At 39.3% G+C, this 27,549-nt stretch overlaps 3 protein-coding genes across 6 annotated transcripts; 2 read left to right on the forward strand and 1 right to left on the reverse strand.

The window, feature by feature from the left end:
* The first annotated feature begins 3,345 nt into the window (after positions 1–3,345).
* Positions 3,346–4,329, forward strand: LOC119264299. Its single transcript, XM_037542756.1, has one exon. It carries the CDS (start codon positions 3,346–3,348, stop codon positions 4,327–4,329), a length of 984 nt encoding a protein of 327 aa, XP_037398653.1.
* A 129-nt stretch (positions 4,330–4,458) lies between these two features.
* LOC119263847 lies at positions 4,459–13,528 on the forward strand. Of its 4 annotated transcripts, none has more exons than XM_037540411.1 (18): positions 4,459–4,531; positions 5,171–6,741; positions 6,876–6,990; positions 7,098–7,160; positions 7,252–7,635; positions 7,735–7,833; positions 7,909–8,141; positions 8,651–8,829; positions 8,938–9,037; positions 9,175–9,522; positions 9,645–9,707; positions 9,817–9,871; positions 9,973–10,064; positions 10,160–10,274; positions 10,352–10,462; positions 10,743–10,910; positions 11,852–12,004; positions 12,145–13,528. In XM_037540411.1, the coding sequence occupies exons 2-18, from the start codon at positions 6,655–6,657 to the stop codon at positions 12,348–12,350; spliced, it is 2,571 nt and encodes an 856-aa protein (XP_037396308.1). In that variant the 5' UTR covers positions 4,459–4,531; positions 5,171–6,654; the 3' UTR covers positions 12,351–13,528. The 4 variants fall into 4 exon arrangements, with proteins under 4 accessions (XP_037396308.1, XP_037396309.1, XP_037396306.1 ...); XM_037540412.1 differs by lacking the exon at positions 4,459–4,531 and having other exon boundaries at positions 5,005–5,657; positions 6,416–6,741; XM_037540409.1 differs by lacking the exon at positions 4,459–4,531 and having other exon boundaries at positions 5,005–6,741.
* A 3,047-nt stretch (positions 13,529–16,575) lies between these two features.
* LOC119264348 (putative uncharacterized protein DDB_G0290521) lies at positions 16,576–23,247 on the reverse strand. Its single transcript, XM_037542830.1, has 8 exons — positions 22,636–23,247; positions 22,374–22,545; positions 21,961–22,191; positions 20,928–21,182; positions 19,850–19,915; positions 18,516–18,586; positions 16,960–17,003; positions 16,576–16,775 (listed from the first exon to the last, which is right to left on the reverse strand). Exons 1-8 carry the CDS (start codon positions 22,834–22,836, stop codon positions 16,724–16,726), a joined length of 1,092 nt encoding a protein of 363 aa, XP_037398727.1. The 5' UTR covers positions 22,837–23,247; the 3' UTR covers positions 16,576–16,723.
* Positions 23,248–27,549: the final 4,302 nt, after the last annotated feature.

Genomic DNA, 27,549 nt, shown 5'->3' on the forward strand with positions numbered 1-27,549 from the left:
ACCCGCTGAGAAAATGCCGTCTCTTCAGAAGTAAGACTTTGGAGGAAAGAAAGACTTTCTTGAAAAACAAACAAATTTGTTTTAAGTGTTGCTCTTCTGTTAATCACATAGCCAAAGATTGTTTGAAGGCAGTACAGTGCACAGAGTGTGGTAGTGGAAGGCATATCACTGCACTACACCCTGATCCCCTTCCCCGTAGATCGGAGAGCTCAGTGACCACGGATGAGCATGGCGGGGAGGAAAGAGAATCAGCTGCAGCTGATGTGACATCAAAATGCACAGAAGTATGTGGAGGTTTGATCGGCTCAAGATCATGCTCCAAGATATGTTTGGTTAAAGTGTTTCCTGCCAAACAACCAGAGAAAGCGGTTAGCATGTATGCTGTTCTGGATGAACAAAGCAACCGCTCCTTGGCTAAAACATACTTTTTTGACATCTTTAACATTCAAGGACAACCAGAACCATACACATTGAAAACGTGTGCAGGCGTCAGAGAAGTAGCAGGGAGACGAGCCAGCCACTTCATAGTAGAGTTGCTTGATGGTATGACTCAGCTTCCCTTGCCCAATCTCATTGAGTGTGATATGATACCTGATGATAGGACTGAAATCCCGTCACCCGAAGTTACTTCCTATTACCCACACCTGAAACCAGTCCAAGGTAAAATTCCAGAAATTGATCCAGGTGCGGAAATCCTTCTCCTCCTGGGCAGAGACATTTTGTGTGTGCACAAGGTAAGAGAACAGCATAACGGACTCCATAACGAGCCATATGCTCAACGGCTCGACCTTGGTTGGGTAATCGTGGGTGAAGTGTGTCTAGGGCAGGTGCACAAGGCAGCCAATGTTAGCGTATACAGGACCAACATTCTGCTAAGTGGACGAGCTTCACTCTTGAGTTCATGTCCAAACAACGTACGAGTCAAAGAAAAGCTTAGTTGTCACATGCTAAACCTGAGTGTTCAAAGCTCCGAACAGCACCTGGGTAGAAAGATAAATGATCTTGGCAGTCAGGTGTTTCATAGGACACGACAAGACGACACCCCCGCTATGTCAGTCGATGATGAATGTTTCTTGAATACGCTAGAAGAACAAGTCTACAAAGATGGTTTCAACACTTGGGTTGCTCCATTACCTTTTCGGTCACCACGAAACCGTCTTCCCAACAACCGACCTCAAGCTTTAAAGCGTCTTTCATCCCTTCGCCGAATGCTAAACAAAAAAACGCAAATGAGAAAACAGTTCATTGATTTCATGCAAAGGATGCTGGAAGAGAAACAAGCAGAGCCAGCACCACCATTAAAAGAAGGCGAGGAAAGTTGGTATCTACCTATATTTGGAGTATATCACCCACAGAAACCTGACCAAATAAGAGTGGTATTCGATTCAAGCGCGAGACACGAAGGAATTTCCCTCAATGACGTGCTTCTGAGTGGACCTGATCTGAACAATGCTCTTCTTGGAGTTCTCATTCGGTTCCGTAGAGAACCAATAGCAGTCACTGCGGATGTTCAGCAGATGTTTTACTGCTTTAAAGTCTGCGAGAAGCATCGAAACTTTCTGAGGTTCCTGTGGTATGAAAACAATGATCTGCAAAAGCCAGTGAAAGAGTTCCGAATGACAGTACACGTGTTTGGCAACAGTCCATCACCAGCAGTTGCTATTTACTGCTTCAGGCGAGCTGCATTGGAAACAGCCGACTCCACTGCTTGTGCAAAAGAGTTCATCACACGCAATTTTTATGTGGACGACAGACTTGCATCATTTCCTAGTGAAACAGAAGCCATTAGTGTCCTGCAGACTTCCCAAAAGATGCTAGCTAAATCGAACATCAAGCTACATAAAATCGCATCCAACAGTAGCAGTGTCATGCAGGCATTCTCACCCGAAGACCTGGCCAAAGATTTGAAAAACCTTGATTTAGGAGTGGAATCACTACCTCTTCAGAGGAGTCTGGGTTTAGTTTGGAACCTTGAGACAGACAACTTCATGTTCTGTGTTTCAAAGGAGGAGAAACCTTTGACAAAAAGAGGCATTTTGTCTGCAGTGAACAGTTTGTTTGACCCCTTAGGCTTTGTGGTACCAGTCACAGTGGGAGGAAGAAACTTGGTGAGGAACCTATCTGTGGAACAGTATGACTGGGACACACCACTGCCAGCATCCAAGCAGGAACATTGGACTCTCTGGAAAGACTCTATGAAAGACCTAGAACAGCTCCAGATTCCAAGACCTTATGTTCCAGTTTCTTTATCGATGCAGACACAGCGCAGAGAGTTGTGTGTGTTTTCAGATGCGTCAGTCATAGCCATAGCTGCTGTGGCTTACTTGAAGACAGTTTCTACAACAGGACAGTGCCATGTGGGATTCATCATGGCAAAGGCAAAACTTGCTCCACGCCCGGCACATACTGTTCCTCGACTTGAACTTTGCGCAGCGGTCCTGGCGATCGAGTTGGCAGACTTTATTCAGGACGAACTGGACATTGACATTCATTCTGTGATGTACTATACTGACAGTAAAATAGTCCTGGGTTATATTCATAACACTTCACGCAGGTTTTATGTCTATGTGGCAAACAGGATAACCCGAATCAGAAAGTCTTCACATCCAGATCAGTGGCATTACATCTGCACTGAAGAAAACCCAGCGGATCATGGAACTCGACCAACAACTGCTACAACCCTCAAAAGCACCAACTGGTTTACTGGACCTTCATTCCTATCAAAACCCCAAGAGCCACAGTTCTCAGACAGATGTCTTCGAACTGCTGGATCCAGATATGGATCTAGAAGTTTGCCCCGAAGTGACAACCTGTAACACAGTTGTGAAAGAAGGTGGACTTGGAGTCCAGAGGTTTCATAGGTTCTCCACTTGGAAGTCTTTGACTCGTGCACTCTCCACACTAATCAAGAAGGCAAGAAGTGTTGCAAAAACACATGGTGGTAACACAGGAGATGAGGAGGCACAGGCGGTGACAATAATCATTAGAACCACGCAACAAGATGCTTACAAAATGGAGTTTCTGTGTCTTGCCAAGGGAGATCAAATCTCCAAACAAAGTCCACTTCGGAAGCTGACACCCTTTCTGGACAAAGATGGATTATTGAGAGTCGGTGGCCGTATGTCTGCAACTGATATGTCGTTTGAGGACAGACACCCTCTGATTATTCCCAAGCTGCACATTGCTACATTGCTGGTGAGAAAATATCATGAGCAGTCTGCACACCAAGGACGACATTTCACGGAAGGAGCTATTAGATTAGCAGGACTTTGGCTAATTGGAGGGAAACGACTTGTGTCAAGTGCGATACACAAATGTGTAACTTGCAAAAGACTGAGAGGTAAAATGCAGGTCCAGAAGATGTCAGACTTGCCACCTGACAGAGTGTCACCAGAGCCACCATTCACTCATGTTGGTTTGGATGTTTTCGGACCTTGGATGGTGACTGCCCGTAGGACAAGAGGAGGGCATGCTGAAAGTATACGATGGGCCGTCATATTCACTTGTCTGAGCACTAGAGCGGTGCACATCGAGGTCATAGAGACGATGACCACTGCAAGCTTCATCAATGGACTCAGACGTTTCAGTGCCATTAGAGGGCCCATTAAAACAATTCGATCAGACCAGGGCACAAATTTCATTGGAGCCTGTAAAGAACTCAAACTCAACACAACTGATCCTGAGTTGAAGACATACCTTAAAGACAACAAGAGCACATGGATATTCAACCCTCCCCACTCTTCCCACATGGGCGGAGTGTGGGAGAGGATGATCGGCATTGCTCGACGGATTTTGGATGCTCTTCTCCTCAAGCTGAATCCATCGTATCTCACACATGAGATACTAGTCACTCTGATGGCGGAAGTCACTGCCATTATGAACTCAAGACCATTGGTCTCAGTGTCCTCTGACCCAGAAGCGCCAGCAGTTCTTACCCCATCAATGTTGTTGACACATAAAAAGGATACATTGGCTGCACCTTCTGGGGATTTTGATGTTAACGATCTTTCCAACAAACACTGGAGGAGAGTCCAAGCCCTTGCTGATGCCTTTTGGAAAAGGTGGAGGCAGGAGTATCTGACGACGCTTCAAACAAAGGGAAAATGGAATATGGAGAAGCCCAACCTGCAAGTAGGAGATGTGGTGCTGCTGAAGGACTCACAAATGAAAAGAACTGAGTGGCCTACTGGACTTGTGGTTAAAACCTTTCCTAGTCGAGATAATACAGTGCGTAAGGTGGAGGTTAAAGTAGTCAAACATGACATTCCTAGAGTGTATTTGCGTCCTATTTCAGAGTTGATTTTACTGTTCCATGCAAAAAATGTATAGTGGTGTAAAATACCAGGCGGGGAGTGTGCTGCCACTGCTGGAGAGCAGTAGCGCCACCGGCCCACTGGGGGAGCAGGTGGGCGGGTTGACCCGAGTTTCTGCGGTTGAATGGGAAGGCAAGTTGAGAGAGTCTGAACTGGTGGCGTCCCGCAGGTTGTTGTTCTCAGTTATTTTTCACACAGAGCATGGGAAATATATGCCTGTAAGTATGAGTGCATTCTAAGTTCATGTAGAGTGATGTAATGTAGTTTGTAGTCTTGTTTATGTTATTACGCAGTCGCGCTCATCAATGCTAATCGCGTTAGCTTGTCTATGGGAAAACCCATTATATGTTAGCATCGAGCTAGCGGGATGCATACTACCTATTGTTTATCTTTTATGGGGGCTATGCCAGCTGCAGTTTAAGACAGTGGAGCTTTAATTTAGATCGTGAAATATATATATTATGTGACTATATGCGTGTTGTACTATGTTCTTTCTTATGTTTGTAGTTTTACAGTGCCTTCATTAGAGAGTCAAATAAACCCTACTACGATGGTGGAAAAGTTTTGCCTCTTATTTTGAAGAACTGTTATCTATCTGCATAACTGGACATCCAAGTACAGCGAGGGCAGAATAACACACGTTATTATTAATTAATAATAATAATAGTATTAATATTAGTAATGAATATATTATTAATAATTCTGTTATTAATTAATAAACTATGAGAGTTTAATAGTTTCATAGTTTAGGGTTTGTTCGGTTTGTTTTTGGCTACTTTTTTCTGATGTGTGGAGACAAACGTAATTTTCACCTAAACGTATTCCTTCTTTTATTCCCTGTTTCTGGTTCTTCTCAGGTTCTGATATGCCTAAATGAACTGATTAGTATCCAAGCTCAAATAATGATGGATTTTACATCTTCAGAAGTGATGTGCGAGGTTGCCAATTTAACAAAGGAATTTACTTTTAGTCATTCTTGTTCGTTTTAGTTAACCTCACTTGTAACAGGAATTCATTCATAATAGACCACGTATGGAAACATCCCAATATATGTATGTATTTAGTTAACAAGAATGTGCTCAGACAAAGACTCTTACTGTGAAGTTCTGGTTGCATTGGTAAGGTTGCTATCCAATTTGAGCGCGATTGCGACCATCGATATCAAGGTTTTGAAGCAAAGATCGTTTAAGGGAGGGTCTAAGTTAGGGCACTACATTTCATACAGCCTCATTTATGAAAGCTAATGCATTGAAGTGAAAGTGAGCGCCCCCCATCTTTCGGACTGTGTGCACTTCCGCCCGATCCTCTGGACACGGAACCACAGCTCGCTTTTCCCTCCACACGGTGAGTGTGTAAGCAGTCCGGTGCTTAACTTGACTTCGTTTTAATAACAGACACATGCAATTCTGAATACATTAACAGTTTTTTTTCATTAATATAAACTTAAATAAAATGCAATATTAAGTAGGAGCTCAGTTTAACATCCCAAGAGTATAAGACAAATGTGCACAGTCTGGTCATGCTGCTAGCTAAACTAGTAAACTAGCTTAGATTAGCTAGCATGCCTTTAATAAACTTGAGATTTTAATCACTCTTCCTTTTGTAAGTATCGCAATTTCTATAAAGTTATGTTGCCCTGTGCACCATGTAGTAGTTTACTTTTGACATGCTAAGAATGCGTGTCGGTGTTTAACAGGTGAAAATGTTCTTTGCTAGCTAGCATTAGAGCTGGCCTAATTAGAGCATGTGCCTAATATGTATACCTAAATAATCCACAGGTCTACACTAGCATTACTCAAACTGTATGTCCATTAATGAATGATATAGAAATGACATTACAGCTAGAGCTGGTTGATATGTGAATTGTGAAAACATGAGTAAGAAGTTTTCATGATACGTGGTAGTATTTAATAAATGAGTTAAAATGTTTTCAGAGTATAAACGCACAATGATATTTTTTTTAAACATTTCACACACTGTGCTCTACCAAATCTAGTTGGAGAGGCCTAATTACTTTTATTACTGACAGTATCTGCAATATGCTCCGAAAAATTATAGGGTAACATTAAATGTTTTGACATCTTTTTTTTTTCTTTTCACAGACCTTTCAGATCCCTCCTCACATCCATCTATCTCTCTATCCTTTATAGCGACCCAACGGCACTTTTAAGAGCCACTCGTCTGTCTGTCTATCCATACATCCATTCATCCATCCATATATCTGTCTGTCTGTCTTGGTGTTTATCTGTCTACCTGTTTATCTGTCTGCATTGTCTGTGTGTGTGCATCTGTTGTCTGTCTGTGTATCTGTAGGTGTCATATTTTTGCCTTCATTTACACCATGGACTCTGAAGGAGACTCTGGTAATAAATTCCACAAGCTTCTTCAGGAAGCACAGAGACTTGCAGCAGAGCTCAATCCAAAATTGGTAATACTGTGTTTTTTTTTCTTTTTACATGTTGTGGTAACAGTATGAGCATGGCATGATCTTTATTATGGATATTTACTGAAGCAGTTTAATGAGCCTGGATATGTGTACTAATTTTTATTTTACAATCATAGGCAAAGAAAAGAAGGTCGGCAAAACCCGTATCTGGTGTTGTTAGTTGGAGACAGAGGGATAATTCAGGACAAATTATTCCAAAATTTCCCCCAAAGACTTATAACTCGACTACACGTAATAAATGTTCTTTTTGGTCTCTAAATTTGAATTGTACAGGTCTTCTGATAGTTTAATAATGAAAATGTACCTTGGTCTCACATTGCTTTTTGTTCCAAACTCAGGTAAAAGGAGCAGTTCTGAAGTGGCTGAACCAGTATTTCAGCAGCCTGAGCCAACACCTTATGGTCAGTAGAAATCTGTTACACAGATTATACATACCTAACTGTTAGTCACACATTTAATAATTTAGTAATATTTTTTGTCTTACATTTACAGATAGTGCTCAAGAACTTAATGCACTGCAAGACATTCTCAGGGACATTCCTCCACAAGAGAAGGGCACTGTGCCACTAAGCTGGGCTGAACGGCAAGCTCAAAGCTCAGAGAAGTGGAATGCTTCTAGATCAGCCATGGTTAAAAACATATTTCTCGCAGAGCACACAGACACCTATATCTGTGACATCTGCCTGCAAAACACATCTGTTGTGAGGTGCAGAGATTGTTTGCCAAGACAGTTCCTGTGCAGTTCCTGCGATACACAGATACATCAGCACATCCTCCATAACCGAGAAGCCATGTTTGAGGGATTCTATCAACCCTTAGCCCCAAACATGATCATTCAACTTCAAAATGATGGGTCACACCAGATAAAGCATGAAGGTTTTAAATTCTTTTAAATAGTTGTGCAATGTGTTTGCCATCTGTTTTTTCAGCTCTGATTAATTTTGTTGCCATTAATTTTTTTCTTCTGTGTTTTAGTTCGACTGTTGCCGGTTCGTCTACCTCAACAGTGTACCTGTTCTCCCAGTCAGCTAAAGCTGACCTGTGGCAACGAGGTCATCCTTGTTGGAATTAATGGTAAGTACTTGGTTCAGTTCAATTAAATGCAAACGACTGAATTCATGCTGCTTACACAGGTCTTTTTGATTTCAGGACGGTACCAACTAAATTTGCCAACATTGAGCTGTTCTCAGTGCATGAAAAGCTGGACCACTGGACTTGATGAACTAGTACAATGTGGATATTGGCCTGCTACCATCAACCACCAGACCATCTTCCATGTAGACCTGTTCCAGTCTTTCCAGGATCTGAAGCAGCTGGCTCCTGGGCTTTCTCGTCAAGCATTTATTGGAATGCTTGATGAAAGAACAAAGTATTTTGGCAGAGTAAGCGTGCATCATATTTCTTTGTTGTAGATCAGGGCCAGTCTTATCCACAAAGGGTCACTGTGGCTGCAGATGGTCTTTCCAATCAAGCAGAACCTATTTCTATTTGTTTAAAGGTGCTGTAGAATACATTTATCTATTTTACATTATTCTCTAATTTGTACATAGAAGGTATGCGACCTTGGTTGGGGTGAAAAATGCCCACATGAGGTTTTTACATGCCCATTTACAGGTTAAAATGTGTTGGTGGTTCTTGTTATATTTTGAGGTAAGGAACTCTGGACCTGGATGCCCTGATAGTTTTGCACAGTTTGGTAATTTTATTCCTGCTCAAGCACCCCTGGTTTAACTCATCAGCTAATTACTTTACTGTGCTGTACTCTGGCCGTCAGTGTGGTGTATAATTTGTGGTACACAATGTGTTGAAGTATTTTTTAATTACATGTAATGAAGAAATGTATGTGTACAATTAGTTCATCACCTTTGTGTTTTTTCTGTTATTTTGCAAGACCGGAAAAATATGTGGTGACACATTCCAGCGGTCAATTCTGGAGTGGTGCTACGCGCAGCATGAGGTGGACAAACTGTTGGAAGTTGAGCCCTTCCGGTGTACAGCATGTTCACCACAAATGCATGCTGTATCAGTGGATGGAAATAGAAAATTATACCGATTTAAGAATGCATCAGGGTATGAAGTTGTGTTCAGAATACTTATTTTTTCAAACAGAACACATGTTGTTTCAAAAGCTGTTCATGTTTGTAGCATTACAGAAATCTAGCTTTTTCTATTGTGCAGAAGTGCCACAAAGGGACTTTTTGATGGCACCTTCCTGGCCAGAGATGAGGAGGTGTCAAGTTTTGTTGCTCAAATCCAGCAGGCAACCAAACATGTAAATGTATACTAATGTTTTTTTTTTTTTAAGAATTTATATTTTGTGTTCATTGATCTGTTTAAATTAATTACTTATTTGTGTAACACAATCGTTTTTCTTTTCTAATCCTTGCATTTTTGTGCTGTTTTATTTAATTATAGACTCCTGGGAAAGGAATGTGCGGATCATCACAATGGACAGCTGCAAAAGAGCATTCTGGGAAATCTGCCTCAAAAATTGATGAGGAGGGGCTGGAAATCGCTGTGTGCCGGCATGGGGTGCTTTTGAGAGCACTGAATATGTTCAGAGGGGAGATTTATGCTTACCCTCTGTATCTGCAGAAGGAACTGTCCCCCTCAAATGTTTCCTTTTTCTGTTCAGATGTGGCATGCAAGTATTATCCGTATTTGGAAAAGGTCTCCAATAAGTGCTCTGAACTGCAGGGACTATTGGAGATGCATCCACTTCTTTCAGTGATGCATGCCAAAGCACACTCCTGGACATGTGAGGTAAGCAAAGGTTGTATAAAATCTCAACAGCTATGTGAAAACTGTTGGCTAAACAAACCAAAATATGAATTTTAAATCAATTTGAAAACTATTCCCAAGATTTCTCAAAAACTGTGTTACAGTTGAAATGGGGTGGATGCAATCAAGAAGGCGCTGGCAATACCATTGGTGAGGAAGTGGAGCAGGTAAAGATAATTTAAAGCACTATGTAGCTGTTGAAGTGTAGAAGTTGTAATGAGACTTGATAGTTCGAGCATGATAATGAAAAATTACTGACATTTATATCTATGTTAGGTAAATAGCTTCCTGTCCAGGGCTGCTATCTCCACAAAATACATGTCTAAAGGTGGTAAGTATTTTTTGGTATACAATAAACCCATCACATGTATTTGTGATACACAGCCATTGAAATTACAATGAAGTTAAATGTTTCAAACTTTTTGTTTACAGGAAGAACAGACATGCTCACAGTTCTGGCAATGGGGTGGAACAAAAAGAAAATGAGTAACATGGACAAAATATTGGCCCAAAGTTATGCTAAGGTACCCCATTTAACTGACTGGAACTGTTCTTAACGCTTTTAAAATGTTACTGAATACTGAAAAATGTTTGGTGATATGATTTGGTAATATTAAAGGCCGTCCAGAGAGTGGCAGATGATAAGCTTAAGCTGGAGGAGCTCAAAGCTGAGTTAAGGATTGATGATGCTGTTATCCAACAGTGGGTCACTGAGGTGCAACACTGGCCTGAAGGTAATATACTGAAGTAAATATTGATCTTGTGTCCTTATTCAGTAATATTTTATTCTAAAGTCACTTTTTCCTAATAGCAAATTCTAGTTTGGAGGGTGAAGCCTCAAGGGAGGTCATTCTGAAGAAGAAAATTGAAGGACTGTACCTTAGTGTCATGCAGAGGAAACATCGCCTTTACCGTCAGACAGGTATGATTCCTCATTATTTAGCAATTTTTCTTTCAGCCAACTGATTGTTTCTTTCTTTTGTAATGTACTAAACATAACATCATGTAAATTATGTAAATATTGTTGTGCATGTTATTCAGGTCTTTATATTCAATTCAGGTCAACTTTATTGTCATTATGCCTATATAGGATTGTACAGTACAACAAAATACTGTCAGCCTATTTCTCCAGTGAAGTGAAAGTGAATAGTGATATTGATTAAGTAAACTTTGAATAAGTAGACTGATATTTTCTTCCGCAGACAGCAACAAGAGACGACATAAGTTGCGCCAGAAAATTGCAGAGGAAAAGGCAGCTTTATCTTCTGCTATTGAAGAGCTACGTGAACAGACGGACATCATTCTGCCTGCTGTTGATGAGCTTCTCTTGACTGAAAATTTTGTGTGGTCCTGGACTTATCTTGGACCCAGTAAGAACATGTACAATACAGAGCTCAAATGTAGCTTTTGCATACTAAATACATCCTAAATAACTGCTTGTGTTGCTTAATAGGTAGAGCCAGCACTTGCCAGACCTGCCAACCTTTACGCATTTTGCGTAGCAGATACGCATTTAGACATCAAACTACGCTGCTACGATTTGTCACTTCAAAATACGAGAAAAGCCATCGATGGCTTTGAGTTCAACTGTCTGTGCATTTGCGCACTGGGCAGGTTGTCTATGGGTGTAACTGCATTGGGCAGCAACCAGTTGGGAAGACTTTGACCAATCATAGTGGTAGTTTTAAACTCTTCAAACAGGCTACAAGCGGAGAGCCGTCAAAACGAAAGTAACGAATTTAGTTTTCATCCCTCTCAGTCCATCTTCATACTGTGACTGGTTTTAAAGGGAGGACTGTACTAAACAGTTTCAGAGGTAACTGGCAGGATATGGGAATTGTGAATTGTCAATGTCAAAACTAGGCAACTCAAAAACAAGATGCAAAATATAAACTTTTTTTTTTTTTAAGTTTTAGCATTTCGCTTGTGTAAATATCCCCCTGCGAGCATGAATGTGAAACTCGTGAGCACAGCAAGAAGTCCTGCGTGCGTGTTTATCATCATGTTGCGCTCAAACCGCCTTTTTCATTCTCGATTGTCTTCGCACGCCATGTGTCACCTTCGACTGCTTTCTGTGCTCGAGTGAAATGTTTGTGAAATGTTCGAGTATTGGATTGAGATGTTTTTGTTTTTTATGCATGCATTCACTGATACCTGTTGCCCGAGTGCAAATGTACCTGACCTTGTGCCGTGCCTTGCTGTGATGTGCTGTGCCACCCCACCGCAAGAAGTTGCTACTCAAAAAGAATTCCCAGGTTGGCAGGTCTGACTTGCTGTAAGCTTACATATTTCTATTTCTTTCTATGAACAGCTGATCTCAGAACAAAGAAGGCCATCTTTGACCAGGTGATGGTGATCAGGAGAATGCAAGAGGAGGAGCAAATTGTAGTTCAGGAGATGAGGAGGCACTTGAACTCCCTCATAGGTGTTGCTGGGAGTCTAAAAACCTTACTGCTGGACCAAAGTAAGTTTTTCATCATTGCAGTTAATAGCATTTTTGTAGTATGTAGTCAAGAGTATGCAACTTGATTGAAGGACTATTTGTGCTTCAGCAAAACCTGGTGTGGGGGGCATTGTTAATCTGCTTTTTCATCCAATTCTTAGGCAATGGCGCACACTGTGGATATCACAGCATGTTGAGGAGGAGATTGAGTGTTGTGAATGCCCAAGTACATCACACAAAAGCATCATTCAGCTTGGCTCTTCATGGAGAAATGACATCCCAAGATATGCTGTCTGAGGACAGGGAGGAACAAGTGTCAGATGTGGAGGACACATCTGATGATGACAATGACATTGATTCTTCATAAGTACATTGAGATTATTAAATACCCATGTCTAGTTCTTTGGGCTTCAAAACAGCTTATGGTGCATGATGTGGTGCATTATCACCACATCATTTACAGGTAGTTCTCGACTTACGTCCATTCGACTTTACGACCGTTTTATGAAAGGTGAGCTACGAATTTAAGAATTAAGAATTTAACTTATAATTCGTGCTTAGTTCTTTTTCTCAAATGAAAAGCGAATCAACAGCCGAATTACAACCGAGACTTGCCTAAATAGTAGCGGCCGTTGGCGTAGTGCACTACTTAGGCTTGCTTTCTAGTGTTGTAGTACGCGGTTTGAGATTCAGCTAAAGAGCGCACAATGGAAGAGAAGAGTATTTTGATTGACACTGGAAAAAAACAATCACGATCGGCACTCGGAATAACAAGGGGTTGACCATCATCCCGGAAGATATGTTATGTTCTGAATTGCAATTAGTGTTTTACTTTAAATTAACTGTAAAAAAAAAAGAAAGTGTATTAATAGACGCTTCAAATGACATAAAATGAACAAAGAAAAGTATGACATATAACAATAATAAGGAAAATGATGATAAAATATGATTTAAAGATTTTCATAACATCATTACACAGTACTGTACATATAGCCTACTCGAGTTACGTCCAATCAGCTTTACAACGGGTTTGTTGGAACCAGTCGTCGTCGTAAGTCGAGAACTACCTGTAATTGCTTTGGCCAATTCTGTGTTGGGTGGAGAAGACATCTCTGGGAGTGAAAAACACTTTTTATTATTAAATTTTATAATCTGTTCTTTTGATCACAAAAATTACAAAGGACACCTACTCATTCACGTCTTATTCGAGCTGTGCTGAATTACTATATATGTATCACAGGCCTGAGAATAGCCTGAATTAATTTCATTGTTATATCTGTGTGTATGTGTGTAATTATATAATTGAGGAGGCAGTTTTTGCACAGGAGACAAGACCCCTGAAGCTTGTATATAGTCTTCATTGTGCATATACAGTTAAATTTGCATACTATCATGAAACGCGCTGTACACTTTCCAGTGCACATAATGGATACTGCTGAATTGGTATTATTCTGTGCATTTATCCTTAGTCTAATGTTAATATGGACAATTGTCAAGAAAAAAAATGCTTTACATTGTGAATAAATGGTACTGTATCTGAATCTTTATGGTAGAGAACTTGGTCTTTTTTTATTCACCATGAAAATGCACTATACATTACATTAATCTTCAAGTTATATTAATGGGCAAACATGCTGTGCAGGAAAAGTAGGTCACCAACACAGATGGAAAATTGTGCAAACACCGTTACATAGATAATCATGACGAGACCTGTGCTGTGTATTTTTGGAGCCAATAGGATTTATAGTTTTTAATAAATTTAAGTTTAAAAATTTTAAAATCCCCATAGGAATGAATGGGGCAGTTTTTTAAACCGATGATGCAGCAGTAGGCCACTCAGTCTCACAGACACGCAGGGTCCCTCTCCCTCACACTCATGACACTTCTGCTAAATACACATATACACTAACATGCATGCACACACATACACACATAGTTAGGACTCTATAGCAACCACTTGGTAACACCCTAGCAGCCACCTGGGATACCCTAGCAACAACATAGTAAAACTCTAGTAACCACCTGGAATATCATAGCAACTGCCAGGTAACACCCTAGCAACTACTTAGCAACACCCTAGCAATGACATAGTAACTCCCTAGCAACCGCCTGGAATATCATGCAACAGAGGACATAGGTATTTTTTACATGCTTCAGCACTCGGCAGCCCCACTGTGTGTTTGCACGGTGTCACAGGGGGTCGGCGTCCCAGCTCTGGGGACACGACTACTCCCTCCATTCCTGCCTCCACCTCTAGGGGAGCACACTTTACACCATCCCTACCCAATTCCCAATCACCTGAGTATTAATCCAAAACACCTAGTCCTCGTTGGGTTTGGTGTCTTGTCTCCCTTATTTATTTCCACAGGTTTCACCAGTCCAGCGCTGCGCATTGCAAAGCCTGCATATGAATACAGCGCTGTGCCTGGTGACCTTGTGCCTGTGCAACTCCAAACTGCCACTAGAAGCAATAACATAAGAACTGGGAAGAAGGGAACATTTTTTGGTATCAGACTCCCAGTATCTCTGCCTAGGTTGTTCTGCATGATAGAAGAGTCATATATACAGTTCTTAATGCAATTTGACCCCTGGAGGTCCAGCAACACCCCCAGGAATAACAAAAATTTGCACACTTTAAAAAACTCTAATTCAGCAACTAATTCACATATAAATGTGAAATTTCATACATTGATTATTTATATAAGAAATAAAGTAGGAGGCACCTTTCAAGCTTATATGAAAATATCAAGTTTATAAAAAAATGTTTTATCATGCTGATGAATTATGTCACATATTGAATTATGTGACATGATTTATGACCCTAAAAATGTAAATAAAAACAGAATGCTCAACAGTTTCTGCCTCGGGGACGCATTGCATAGGACCCCCACATGAACATATTGCAAGCACGGACACCTAGATCAAAGGGCAGACACGTGGCAAACCTTTCAAGGTGCCCTTATGGGCTATACTATATAGAGCACTATAGGGGCAAAATCAGGCATATAACATGCTTCTGCGGCCCAACGCATGAATGCAGTCACATGCTGCTGCATGGACGCATTGTAAAGTCCCCCTAGATGAACATACTGCAAGCACGGACCCCTAGGTCAAAGGGCGGAGACAGGGCCAGACAGGGCCAACCGCTGACCGCAGCTGAACCAAAATTTAGATACATCATATTAGATACATACATACATATATTACATCATATATCATAATGTAATATGGATTTGGGTGGTGCGGGCCAATGGATGGAGGTAGCTGCACCCCCTCATAGAGTGTTACTCTTCACTATATATACATGGTTAGTCCATTGTTACAAGCACCTAGCAACAAGGGCCTGCCCACATGAACATTCTTTGTGAGTGGGATGCAAATTCACATCTATATGAACTGTGTCAAATAATGTCAATTGGGATGCAAATTCACACCTATTTGAACTATGTCATATAGATGTGAAGTGGGATCAAGAAATGGGATGCTAGTTTATTTTAAGAAATGAGCTTAAAACTCACAAACTAAGCATTAATTAACATAGTACATGTTTCACTGAAGCCATATATGTCTTCAGAGTTGTAAAATTCTACTGTACAAAACCCACCTATTTTGGTGACTTGAGTAGATTGGAATTGGGATTATGAGATCTCTGCTTTGGAGTGACCTACATTGAAAATAAGACCAGCACAGTCCAAGTTTGGGTCTCCCTAAGTCAGAGTGTGAGTTTGAAGAGGATTGGAGAAAGTTAAAATTTTGGTCCAAAAAAACCCTTTGGACCAAATTTTTGACTTTCTCCAATCCTCTTCAAACTCACACCCTGAATTACAAGGGCACAGGTATATACATGAATGGTTTGGGGTGTCCTTTGTCCTATTTTTCCTTTCACAATGCATCAAATGTCATTTGTCGTTGCCAAACTGTGCACAATGCCAAATGCCATATGCACTTATCCACTTAGCCCTCTACCACATACCACCATGCATGCTGGCATTTGTGTTCCGATGACAAACCAGATGGTCCCTCTCCTCCTCTAGCCCGGATGATGATCCATGTCCATGATTTCCTTATTTACTTCTGAAACTCTGGGATGCTCTTTTATATCCAATCGTGTTACTGATCTGTTTTTATCATTACACAACTTTATCGTTTATGTTGAAGTACACAGCCAGTGTAGAACAGGGCCATGTCTATAAACCTGCGCAATACACTTCATGGTACAAAAATAACCCAACCATTAATTTTAAAGTATAATGATGTTTTAGAATAAGTGAAAATCATTACAAATCTAATGTTGGTGTAAGCATGTGACTGACTAATCAATAAAATAAGTGATAATGACCCAACAATGCCCCAGAGCTTTCTGCAGGTAATTGTATGACCAAAAGTTTTGATTGTTACTTTTGGCAAAACAGACAATATAGTGTATCACTGAAATTGCGAACATGACTGATTCTGAGAATGTGGTGCTACAAGTTAAGAACAATTAGAAATACAACATGAAGTTTTACAATATTATATCAATTTTAAGTTATATGTAGGTAAAGAAAAGGTGTGTGGGGTAAACACTTTAATTCCACATACAAGTATTGTTTTAAGATGTTGCACAATATCTTTATTGAACAATAATAACCTTATGAATGACAAGGGTAATGATGAATAAATAACACATCACCTAGAAATAGTTATGCTAAACATCAAAATTCCAAAATGAATAATTTAGAGTATTATTTCAAATCATTACTACGGGAATATCTCGTTGAAAGGCTCCCATGTGTCTTTCCACTTGATGCCACTGCAAAAAAAGAAAACAAAATATAAGGCATCACATTACGTAAAATACATTCTTATAAATCGGAGTGTGAATAGAAATGAGCCTTGTAATCCTCTCTATCCTCCGCAGTGACTTGCTTATGTAAGTACATAAACTTTCACATTTTAATTTCAGAATTAAATCACAAATGACAAAGTTCACATACCACCCAGAACACTGCTGCCAACGGACTTTGACCTCTTTTGTGCCCTATGATGAAATATAAATTATTCATTACACTCCACAGTCCAATTACAGTGTTACTGACCTGGTCTCGCTACAAATACACCACAACATCTTCTAAGACATTATGCTGAATCGACACACAATACCACAGTGGTTTCATTCAGTCTAGGACTTGGCTACAAATATTGTCATCTCAAAGACAGAACAATAAACAGCATCAGTTTCAAGATAATACTCATCATAAAATCACAAGATTTATACACCTCAAAGTAAAAAACATTATGACCACTCACAGATGAAGCAAACACCGATATTATGACAGTGACGCATGTCAAGGTTTGTGATACATTACAACTGAACAGTTGCTTCTCATAGTCAGCATGTTGGTTCTAGGGAGAAATCGGCAAGATTGAAGACCTGAGTGACCAAATCATCAGAAGCCTGGGCATCTGGAGCATCTCAGAAATGGCAAATCACAAACCTGCAAGAAGGTGTTGGGTGCTCAAAGCTCATTGATGAGACAATGAAGGCTATATTGTCTGGGCTACTGGGTCACAAATAATAATAAAAAAAAAAAACATTTAATACTAGCTACACAATGTATTGCACCTTGCTGCAAATTTACCCCTGTGGGATAATAAAAGGCTATCTTATCTTATATGTGGCTGTTTAGCTGTAGCTAAAGTCCTGTCAGAGTGTCCAGGCTTGTCCCATGCGCCCACAATGCGTCATGAGAATCATACCTTGGAACAATGAAAGAAGGTTGTCTGAGGGTTGCTCAATTTGACACATTCCACCTCCCTAAACATTGTTATGGGTCAGGTACAGGTTCCCTGATGGCAGTGATATCTTTCAGGATGACTCCTAATAATGCATCCTGCCACACTGCACACCGTTTGGGAACAGTTTGAGGAACATGCAAAAGAGTTCCCTGACATCCAGATCTTAAGCAGATTAAGCATCTGTGCTTAATCATTTGTGACATCACGTTAAGCATTTGTGATGTACTGCAACAGCAGGTCCTATCCAGCAGCTCTACTTTGCAACTTACAGGATGCAAAGGATTTGCAGTTAATGTCTGGGTACCGTATACCACGGAGCACCTTCAGAGGCCTTGCCTCAGCATGTTGGAGCTACTGTGGTGGCATGCGGCATATGGTCAACAGCATATAAGGCATGTGGTCATAATATTTTACCTCATCAGGGTGTTTGGTGTACCAGACATTCAGAGAACACCTGTAGCTTTAAACATGTTTATACCAGGGTAGAACTGAGTCTTAAGTCAGAGCTGAATTACTTTTAATGTGTTCTTGGATTGGATACGTAGATGATTTGTGACGATGAGACATTCATTTTGGAATATAGCCTATATTTTTTCCCACTGTGCATGTGTTTATCCTAACACATCATAAAAATAGGACCCTTTATCTCAGTTTGCATTCAAAAGATGAATTTCCTTCAGGATCTGCAATTTCCTTCAGGATTAATAAAGTGTTATCTTATCTTATCTTATACACTGAAACAATGATCACTCACCTCTTTTGATACCCTCTGTGATAAAATTTTTTGGACTGGGTAGGTGTCAGCCATAGTGTGGACAGGGCATTCTAAAGTACAAACAGTACAAATTTCATTATGACCAGCTTTGTTAATGTATGTAGTCATATATTTAGATTAATTAAAGCAATGTCCTATAATGCAGTGGTTCTAGTACTCAGGGCCAACCTTTTTGCTGTAAACCTACCAGATATCCAGTGTTCGTAATGTACAGGTGCATCTCAATAAATTAGAATTTCATCATAAAGTTGATTTATTTCAGTAATTCAATTCAAAAAGTGTAAGCCATATATTGTATAGATAGACAAACGTAGTGATCTATTTCAGGCGTTTATTTCTTTTAATGTTGATGTTCATGGCTTACAGTCAATGAAAACCCAAACGTTATTATCTCAGAAAATTAAGGTTTTCTAAGCCTTTAAAGTGGTCCCTTAGTCTGGTTCAATAGGCTACACTAGCATGGGAAAGACTGCTGACTTGACAGATGTCCAGAAGGCAGTCGTTGACACCCTCCACAAGGATGGGTAAGCCACAAAAGGTCATTGCTAAAGAAGCTGGCTGTTCACAGACAAAAAGGACTGGACTGCTGCTCAGTGTTCCAAGGTCTTGTTTTCAGCTAAAACTAAATGTTGCATTTCATTTGGAAATCAAGGTCCCAGAGTCTGGAGGAAGAGTGTAGAGGCATACAATCCAAGCTGCTTGAGGTCTAGTGTGAAGTTTCCACAATCAGTGATGGTTTGGGCAGCCATCAAAGCAACCTGGTCTTCCATAACACTTCAGCAGTGCCACAGACTGATCGCCTCCATGACACGCCGCACTGATGCAGTAATTCATGCAAAAAGAGCCCTGACCAAGTGTTGAGTGCATATACTGTACATACTTTTCAGTAGTCATTTCTGTATTAAAAATCTTTTTAAAAATTGGTCTTATATAATATTCTAATTTTTTAAGGTAATGACTTTTGGGTTTTCATTGACTGTAAGCCAGAATTACCAACATTAAAAGAAAAACACTTGAAATAGATCACTATGTTTGTCATGTATCTATACAATATATAAGTTTCACTTTTTGAACTGAATTACTGAAATAAATGAACTTTTTGATGAAATTATAATTTTTGAGCTGCATGCACCAGTATTTGGTACTATGCAAATGTTTCAGGCACCTGAGAAAATATTTCTGAAATATTACATTCTTCTTAATATAATCAAATAAACTAGTCTAGGTAAAAATAATTACAATTTCAGTTATACATCAATTCAATTAAATAGATGAACCCAATAGAACCCCAGATTGTGAGAATATGATTTTACCACTTGGGTTGATCTTTATTCTTCTTTTCTTGCAGGGAAAAGTACGATTAAATGTCGAGCTGGACACTAGATGAAAGAAAACATATTAGTAGTTAGAGCTGTGACATCGAAATTTTCGCTGCAGCACAAGCTGGCTGAGTTGTGACATCAGTGCATTCTGGCTGAGTGAAGACATCAACACAACTCTTATTTAGAAGTAAACAGGCAGACTATATAACTATGCATCTATATAACTACACATAAAATTAGTCTAAATAGTAGTGTTAAATATTTTTTTTACATGTATTGTTACCCTGCATTTTATTTCTGCTTCATATGAGTTCAAAACAAGTAGGCCATATAAACACATTTCATCTCAGTGTTCTATTCATGTCTCAAATAAACCACATGGTCACCCATGTGGTTCCAACCTGGAGAAACTACTGTCTCACTTGCACTGTCATTGTTGTTCAGTTGCTACATAGAAAACAATGCAAAACAACCAAGGTATTATAAAGTTTAAGGAGGGAAGACTACAAGTCTGAACCTGCTGGTTCCTTCAGTGAATGTTAAGGAATCTAATACTTATTTTCATTCGCAGTTCAGTAAGAGTGATCTGAAACAATGACAAATATAACAACATTATTTCTTCATCAGAATTATTATTTGAATATACATATACATTACAGATACATACATAAAATTATGATTACACAAATACGAATCTAATAAAGGTTAGATTTGTTTCCAATGATACAATAGTTTTATTAACTGTACCGATGTGGGTGCTAATTGTTTGACGATTTGACAAACGTTTCATTCATCTACTTTACTAGTTTATGGGATATTTAAACACGGCTAGGTCTGCATTGCGGGTGTCAGTTGCTTAATAGGCAAATGATGGGCATGGGTGCCATTGTTCAACAACTAAACAGACTATCAAGTTTTCATGGTAAACAAGAGGCTAGCTGTTTTTGCTAACTCTCTGCTGAAAGTGAAAATGTAATCTTAGATTGTTTTGTCTGTCGTATTATTGCATAATGACTGATTACAGTTCAATGCAATAACCTTAAAAAGTATAGTGAAGCTAATAATTTACCATTTGGTGTTACTTCTTGTGTTCTTTTCTTGCAGGGGTACTTGTCTGTGGAATTCCCATTTCCAGATGTAACAGGGGAGAGAATTGGATTGAGTTCATCTAAAGAGCTGCTGCGGGGCTCACGAGGAGCTGAAAAGCTGGGGCTAGCCTCAGGACCATCTGAAGAGAAGGGGCTGGTCTCAGGAGCATCTGAACAGATGGGGCTGGTCTCAGGATCATCTGAAGAGCTGGGGTTGACTTCCAGATTAAGAACCACTAAGTTGAGGAAAATATTTTATTAACTACAGTTCCACAGAATGCATGACCGATAATACAAACCTCTCGTGTTTCATTCATGGTGCCAAGTACATCGCCAATATATTTTACAAGTTTACAGTAATTGACCGTTGTGTAGATTGTGCTGCACAATTTATCAGCAAACCTCTTCTATTTCCATTAACAGAAAGGGAACAATACTGGACCAACAAAGATAAAAAATTAATTGTGTCGGCCTATTGCCCATATAGTAAGTGCGTAAGATAAAAAGTCCAGTTAATGTAGCCTTCACGAACATCAATGTTCTAACTCAGTTACTTTATAGAAACCTTAATAAATTATGTTATATGAGTGAGAAATAGAAGTCTGGACCCGCAAACACATTCAGTGAATGTTAAGCATTATTTTTTGGTACTTGCTTTCACTCTCAGAAGGACTGATTTTAGTTAAGAGACATACATGTATGATGCATTTTGACCAGAATAATCACTGGATTATAAAGGTGGTTGCATCTATGCCAAGGGGCAATAAACTTTTCTAGCAGCTTGGGATCACCTTACAAATGAACATTTTTATTGTTTATTGCTTAAATTTGTGACTAATCTGTATGTATCTATAAACAATGTATAAATGACTGTGTAAATACACAAATATAAAACACATTTATGAGCGTAGTGATACACCATTAACAGTTCAATGTAATAAACTGAAAGAGTAATAATAGTGAATATTACCATCTGACAGGAACTTTTGTTTTCTTTGCTTGCAAGGGTCTCACCTGTGGAATTTTCCTTTTCAGATGTAACAGGAGTAAGAATTAAGGTGTATGTAGGTTCAGTATGAAGGGGAGCAACTGAAGAGCTGGGGTTCTCTGTAGGACCATCTGAACAGCTGAAGTTGGTCTCAGGAGCATGTGAAAAGCTGGTGTTGGTCTCAGGAGTATGGGCAGAGCTGGTGTTGGTCTCAGGAGCATTTGAAGAGTTGGGGTTGGCTTCTGGATTAAGAGCCACTACGTGAAGAAAAACATTACTATAATGTTATTATAATACCACACTATTATAATGTAATGTTATAGTAATTACAGTCCTTTGAAGGACATATTAACATTCATTCCTCCTGATTTGATAAGCAGATATGAGAGACACAGAAAATGAATGAGTGAAATACTCAATGCACTTAATTTCAACATGCCTTTTAGAAGACCTTCATACAGCAAACGAATTGTAGAAATTGATGTCCTCTCCATTTCTGAAGAAAACTGCTGAGGATAAAAAACATCTGCCCTAAAATTTGTGGCCTGCCTCGTCTTCCTCCTCCCAAGAAGAAGAAGGGGGTAATAACCCAACATGTGAAACTTGTGGAGCTGTAAGTTAACAATAAGTACATATTAGTAGTATTACAAAACCCATGTATGTAAACAGTATATGTGATTAGTTATTATTAGTTAACTTACTAGAAGATTGGTGGAATTTATCAGCTTTGAGGTGTTTCTTCCATTCAACATTTTTTGGGCCCATTCCTTTGATGCTTTGTCTTTGGCCTGCTGCAATTTCACTTTCTGGGGCTGAGAAGCCCCACACAGCTTGCAGTGTTTACAGCCAACATTTATTTGTGCCTTGCATGACTGGCAGGTCTTTTGGGTTGAACCTGGCATGGTATCCAGTCAGGCAGACAGACAGATGAACAGCCAGAAAGAAAGCCAAAAAGGTAGAACGACAGAGAGGTAGGTAGGTAAGTAGATAGAGAGATAGACAGATAGATATATAGATAGACAAACAGATAGGTAGATAGACAAATTGATTATCTATAATCAGATTATAAACGGATGTATGGATAGACAGACAGACGAGTGGCTCTTAAAAGTGCCGTTGGGTCGCTATAAAGGATAGAGAGATAGATGGATGTGAGGAGGGATCTGAAAGGTCTGTGAAAAGAAAAAAAAAAGATGTCAAAACATTTAATGTTACCATATAATTTTTCGGAGCATATTGCAGATACTGTCAGTAATAAAAGTAATTAGGCCTCTCCAACTAGATTTGGTAGAGCACAGTGTGGGAAATGTTTAAAAAAAATATCATTGTGCGTTTATACTCTGAAAATATTTTAACTTATTTATTAAATACTACCACGTATCATGAAAACTTCTTACTCATGTTTTCACAATTCACATATCAACCAGCTCTAGCTGTAATGTCATTTCTATATCATTCATTAATGGACATACAGTTTGAGTAATGCTAGTGTAGACCTGTGGATTATTTAGGTATACATATTAGGCACATGCTCTAATTAGGCCAGCTCTAATGCTAGCTAGCAAAGAACATTTTCACCTGTTAAACACCGACACGCATTCTTAGCATGTCAAAAGTAAACTACTACATGGTGCACAGGGCAACATAACTTTATAGAAATTGCGATACTTACAAAAGGAAGAGTGATTAAAATCTCAAGTTTATTAAAGGCATGCTAGCTAATCTAAGCTAGTTTACTAGTTTAGCTAGCAGCATGACCAGACTGTGCACATTTGTCTTATACTCTTGGGATGTTAAACTGAGCTCCTACTTAATATTGCATTTTATTTAAGTTTATATTAATGAAAAAAAACTGTTAATGTATTCAGAATTGCATGTGTCTGTTATTAAAACGAAGTCAAGTTAAGCACCGGACTGCTTACACACTCACCGTGTGGAGGGAAAAGCGAGCTGTGGTTCCGTGTCCAGAGGATCGGGCGGAAGTGCACACAGTCCGAAAGATGGGGGGCGCTCACTTTCACTTCAATGCATTAGCTTTCATAAATGAGGCTGTATGAAATGTAGTGCCCTAACTTAGACCCTCCCTTAAACGATCTTTGCTTCAAAACCTTGATATCGATGGTCGCAATCGCGCTCAAATTGGATAGCAACCTTACCAATGCAACCAGAACTTCACAGTAAGAGTCTTTGTCTGAGCACATACTTGTTAACTAAATACATACATATATTGGGATGTTTCCATACGTGGTCTATTATGAATGAATTCCTGTTACAAGTGAGGTTAACTAAAACGAACAAGAATGACTAAAAGTAAATTCCTTTGTTAAATTGGCAACCTCGCACATCACTTCTGAAGATGTAAAATCCATCATTATTTGAGCTTGGATACTAATCAGTTCATTTAGGCATATCAGAACCTGAGAAGAAGAAACAGAGAATAAAAGAAGGAATACGTTTAGGTGAAAATTACGTTTGTCTCCACACATCAGAAAAAAGTAGCCAAAAACAAACCGAACAAACCCTAAACTATGAAACTATTAAACTCTCATAGTTTATTAATTAATAACAGAATTATGAATAATATATTAATTACTAATATTAATACTATTATTATTATTAATTAATAATAACGTGTGTGCTCATTGGTGTGTATCCCCGTCCCTTACTCTGTGGCAGGCCTGAACATACTGTGCTCCAGTGTATAGCACGCTTATATTTACCTCAGACATCATTGCTCAGGAAGGGTTTTAATAAAGCGATTATGTTGGTCTTTTTAGTGAAGAATTCTGACCGAATCCCACTGTATTCTGGGCATTCGCTCAGTAAGTGCATCTCTCTCTATGTCTCTCTCTCTCAACTCGTAAAACGTCAAATGTCTCATCTTTTTTTAGCGTTTGCTTTAATATACTGTACAGAGTAGATACTACGATCAGTTTGGACACCTAAATATAGCCTAGGGATCGATTTGTCGGGAATCGGCGAGTATTTACATGTATTTGATAGCGGCGTAACATTTGTACGCAGCTCTCTGCGTACGCATGAGTACGCATCCCAGTGTTTAGTTTTGCGCACGATTTCATACGCATAGGGAGTGAGACCGGGTTGGAAAAACCCATGATAACAAGTGCATGAGACCTGAGAGGTGGGCCCTAATCCCTGGAAGGTACAGGTGTAACCAGCTGGACTTCTGAAGGTTAGACTGAGCAATAGGTCTTAAAGCCAGGTCTGGACCTGAGACAGGAATGATGACAAGCACAGAAACAGTGACTAGAGAGAGAGAAAGCAGTAGTGAAGGAAGAGAGTGGGAAGCGTCGGCCCCAAACCAGTTGCTCCCCTGATCACTTCAGCCTGGCCTACAGGGTTAAAGCTTCGAGTCTTGTTCATGCTTGAAAGTGGACTCTGGAAGGAGCACTGCTATATTTGAGGCCTCTAACTGGCCATTCTCTATGGCCTTGATTGGTGCCTCGACCCGGCCACTCTGAGATCCTCTGAGCTAGGGCTGAACTATTTGGGTAAAATATCTCATGGTGATTTTTCTGACCATTATAGCACCTGCTAATTAAATTGCATGGAGTACATTAATTTAAAATAAAGTCTGTAGCTTAAATTTCTATCTATGTGTTTTTATTGTTGGACCCTAAAGAAGCTTATGTTGTTTCAATTCTTTATCCAGTTTGTGAACTGAGGATTGTTCTGCTGGGGAAGAAAGACCTCAAAAGCAGAGTGGGAAACTTCATCCTGGGCAGAGACAGACTTAAAGAGAGAATATAGTCATGCTGATCTCTTGAAGATGATGCAGAAGATGGTCAAACTGAATGGAAGGAGTCACCTTATCTAGGAGTCTCAGTGTGCAGGGAAACAGGGTAAGAAGCTTTTGCTAACCTCTGTTCGAGGGCTTTATCTGATGCATTAATATATTTGTCTCATTAAAACCTTTAAGATGAAAACAAAAGACCTACAAGAGCTACATATACTGAACTTTAATTGCCTTGCATCTTTATGGTGATATCACATTTATCTAAATGTTCATTTTTACTATTAATTTTTTTCTTTCTTTTTTTTCACCTCTCTTTTTGTCACCTGTATCTGCCTCCACCTCTAAGACGCAGCAATGGATCTTTGTGCTGTGTGGGAGGGACAGAGCAGTAAAGGCCTCCTTATCAACAAACATGTAAGTGATATGAATCAACAATTTTACTTAATGAATCGATTAAAAGATTGTTTAAATTAGACTTTTAGTAACAATATTACCAATTACATTTCACAATAAACCAGGTTCTTTTGTGTGTTAAACATTAACATGATTAATTACTAAGAAGGCACCAATGTATAGTACAAAAAAAATTCAGTCCAAAAAATTGGACTCACACTTTTTCTTTATTATTATAAAATATTTCTAATATGTAACATTTCTGTTAATACGTAAACTTACATATTTGTGTTTGCCTTATAAATACATGTCAAGCACTGAAGCATAAACCTTCGGATCAAACATACATTTAATCAGGTGGGTCCAGACTTTGTCTGTGCATTGTACATTTGCTCATGTTTCATATAGTACCAAAAAAAGATTATTTGACTTGCAGCAATAGTGGAACACCTTTTGGTGCTATAATGAAGAGTTTTAAAATATGTAACATATATAACAAATTAACCACACTAAGAACTATTTATGCATTTAGATGGTTCTTTGAGTAATTGAGGTTCTATATATAATCTTTGCCTTCAGGCATGTATCCTCAGCAATATGTAAACACATCAGTATCTTTTGTAGGTGATGAAGCTTCTGGCTCTCAGTGTCTGAGGATAGTTCTAACTGGGAAAACCAGGAATGGGAAGAGCTCAACAGCAAACAGGAAGAAAGAAATAAGTTTAAGCCCAGTGTTAACATGACCTCTTTGAGTTTTGGTAAAGTTCTGGGAAAATCTGCTGCTGTTGTTGATACTCCAGGCCTCTTTGACACCACACTCTCAAGTGAAGAAGTAACACAAGAAATTGTGGAGTGTATCATAGAAGAGCTTTGATTTTATTGGATCATGAAGTCATCTAAACACCTCAGACTGCGGAACCCCTTTCAAATGTAGCAGTTATTGTAACTTTAATCTGATTATGAATATGATTATTATTGGTTAAACTCAAAGAGGAAGTCAGAGAAACTTGGATTTAGTTTCACGTTTACAGAGCAATGCAAGATGGAGACAAAACACTCGCACAGAGGATGCTTGAATCAAAAGAGTACTTTATTGACAATGTGATAGTACATTTGGATAACTTTATTAATAAACAAAGAAAAGAAATAAACCAAACAAAGGAATGGCTCAGGTAACGTAACTTAATACTCCGTTTAAAAGGTATGGAAAGGTGAGTTAGGGCGCTCCCTGGAAAAGCAATGAAAACATAAGGGTAAAAGAGTCTATGGGGAACTTAACCTAAACTAATATATCTAAAGAAGAATTCCTATTGAAAAAAATAGCGTCGAACCTTGACTGCATAAATGACAGATAGCCAGCCTTCGGACTTCGAATCCTGGAGAAGGGAACCTGGCTTGAGAACCAGTGGGAGCTCACAAGCTGGGCTTTCAGTGGCTGTCCCTGGTGTCTTGATGAGGCTTCAAA

This window comes from Pygocentrus nattereri, chromosome 1 (genome assembly GCF_015220715.1).
Source record: "Pygocentrus nattereri isolate fPygNat1 chromosome 1, fPygNat1.pri, whole genome shotgun sequence".
In the NCBI taxonomy this organism is placed as follows: domain Eukaryota; kingdom Metazoa; phylum Chordata; class Actinopteri; order Characiformes; family Serrasalmidae; genus Pygocentrus; species Pygocentrus nattereri.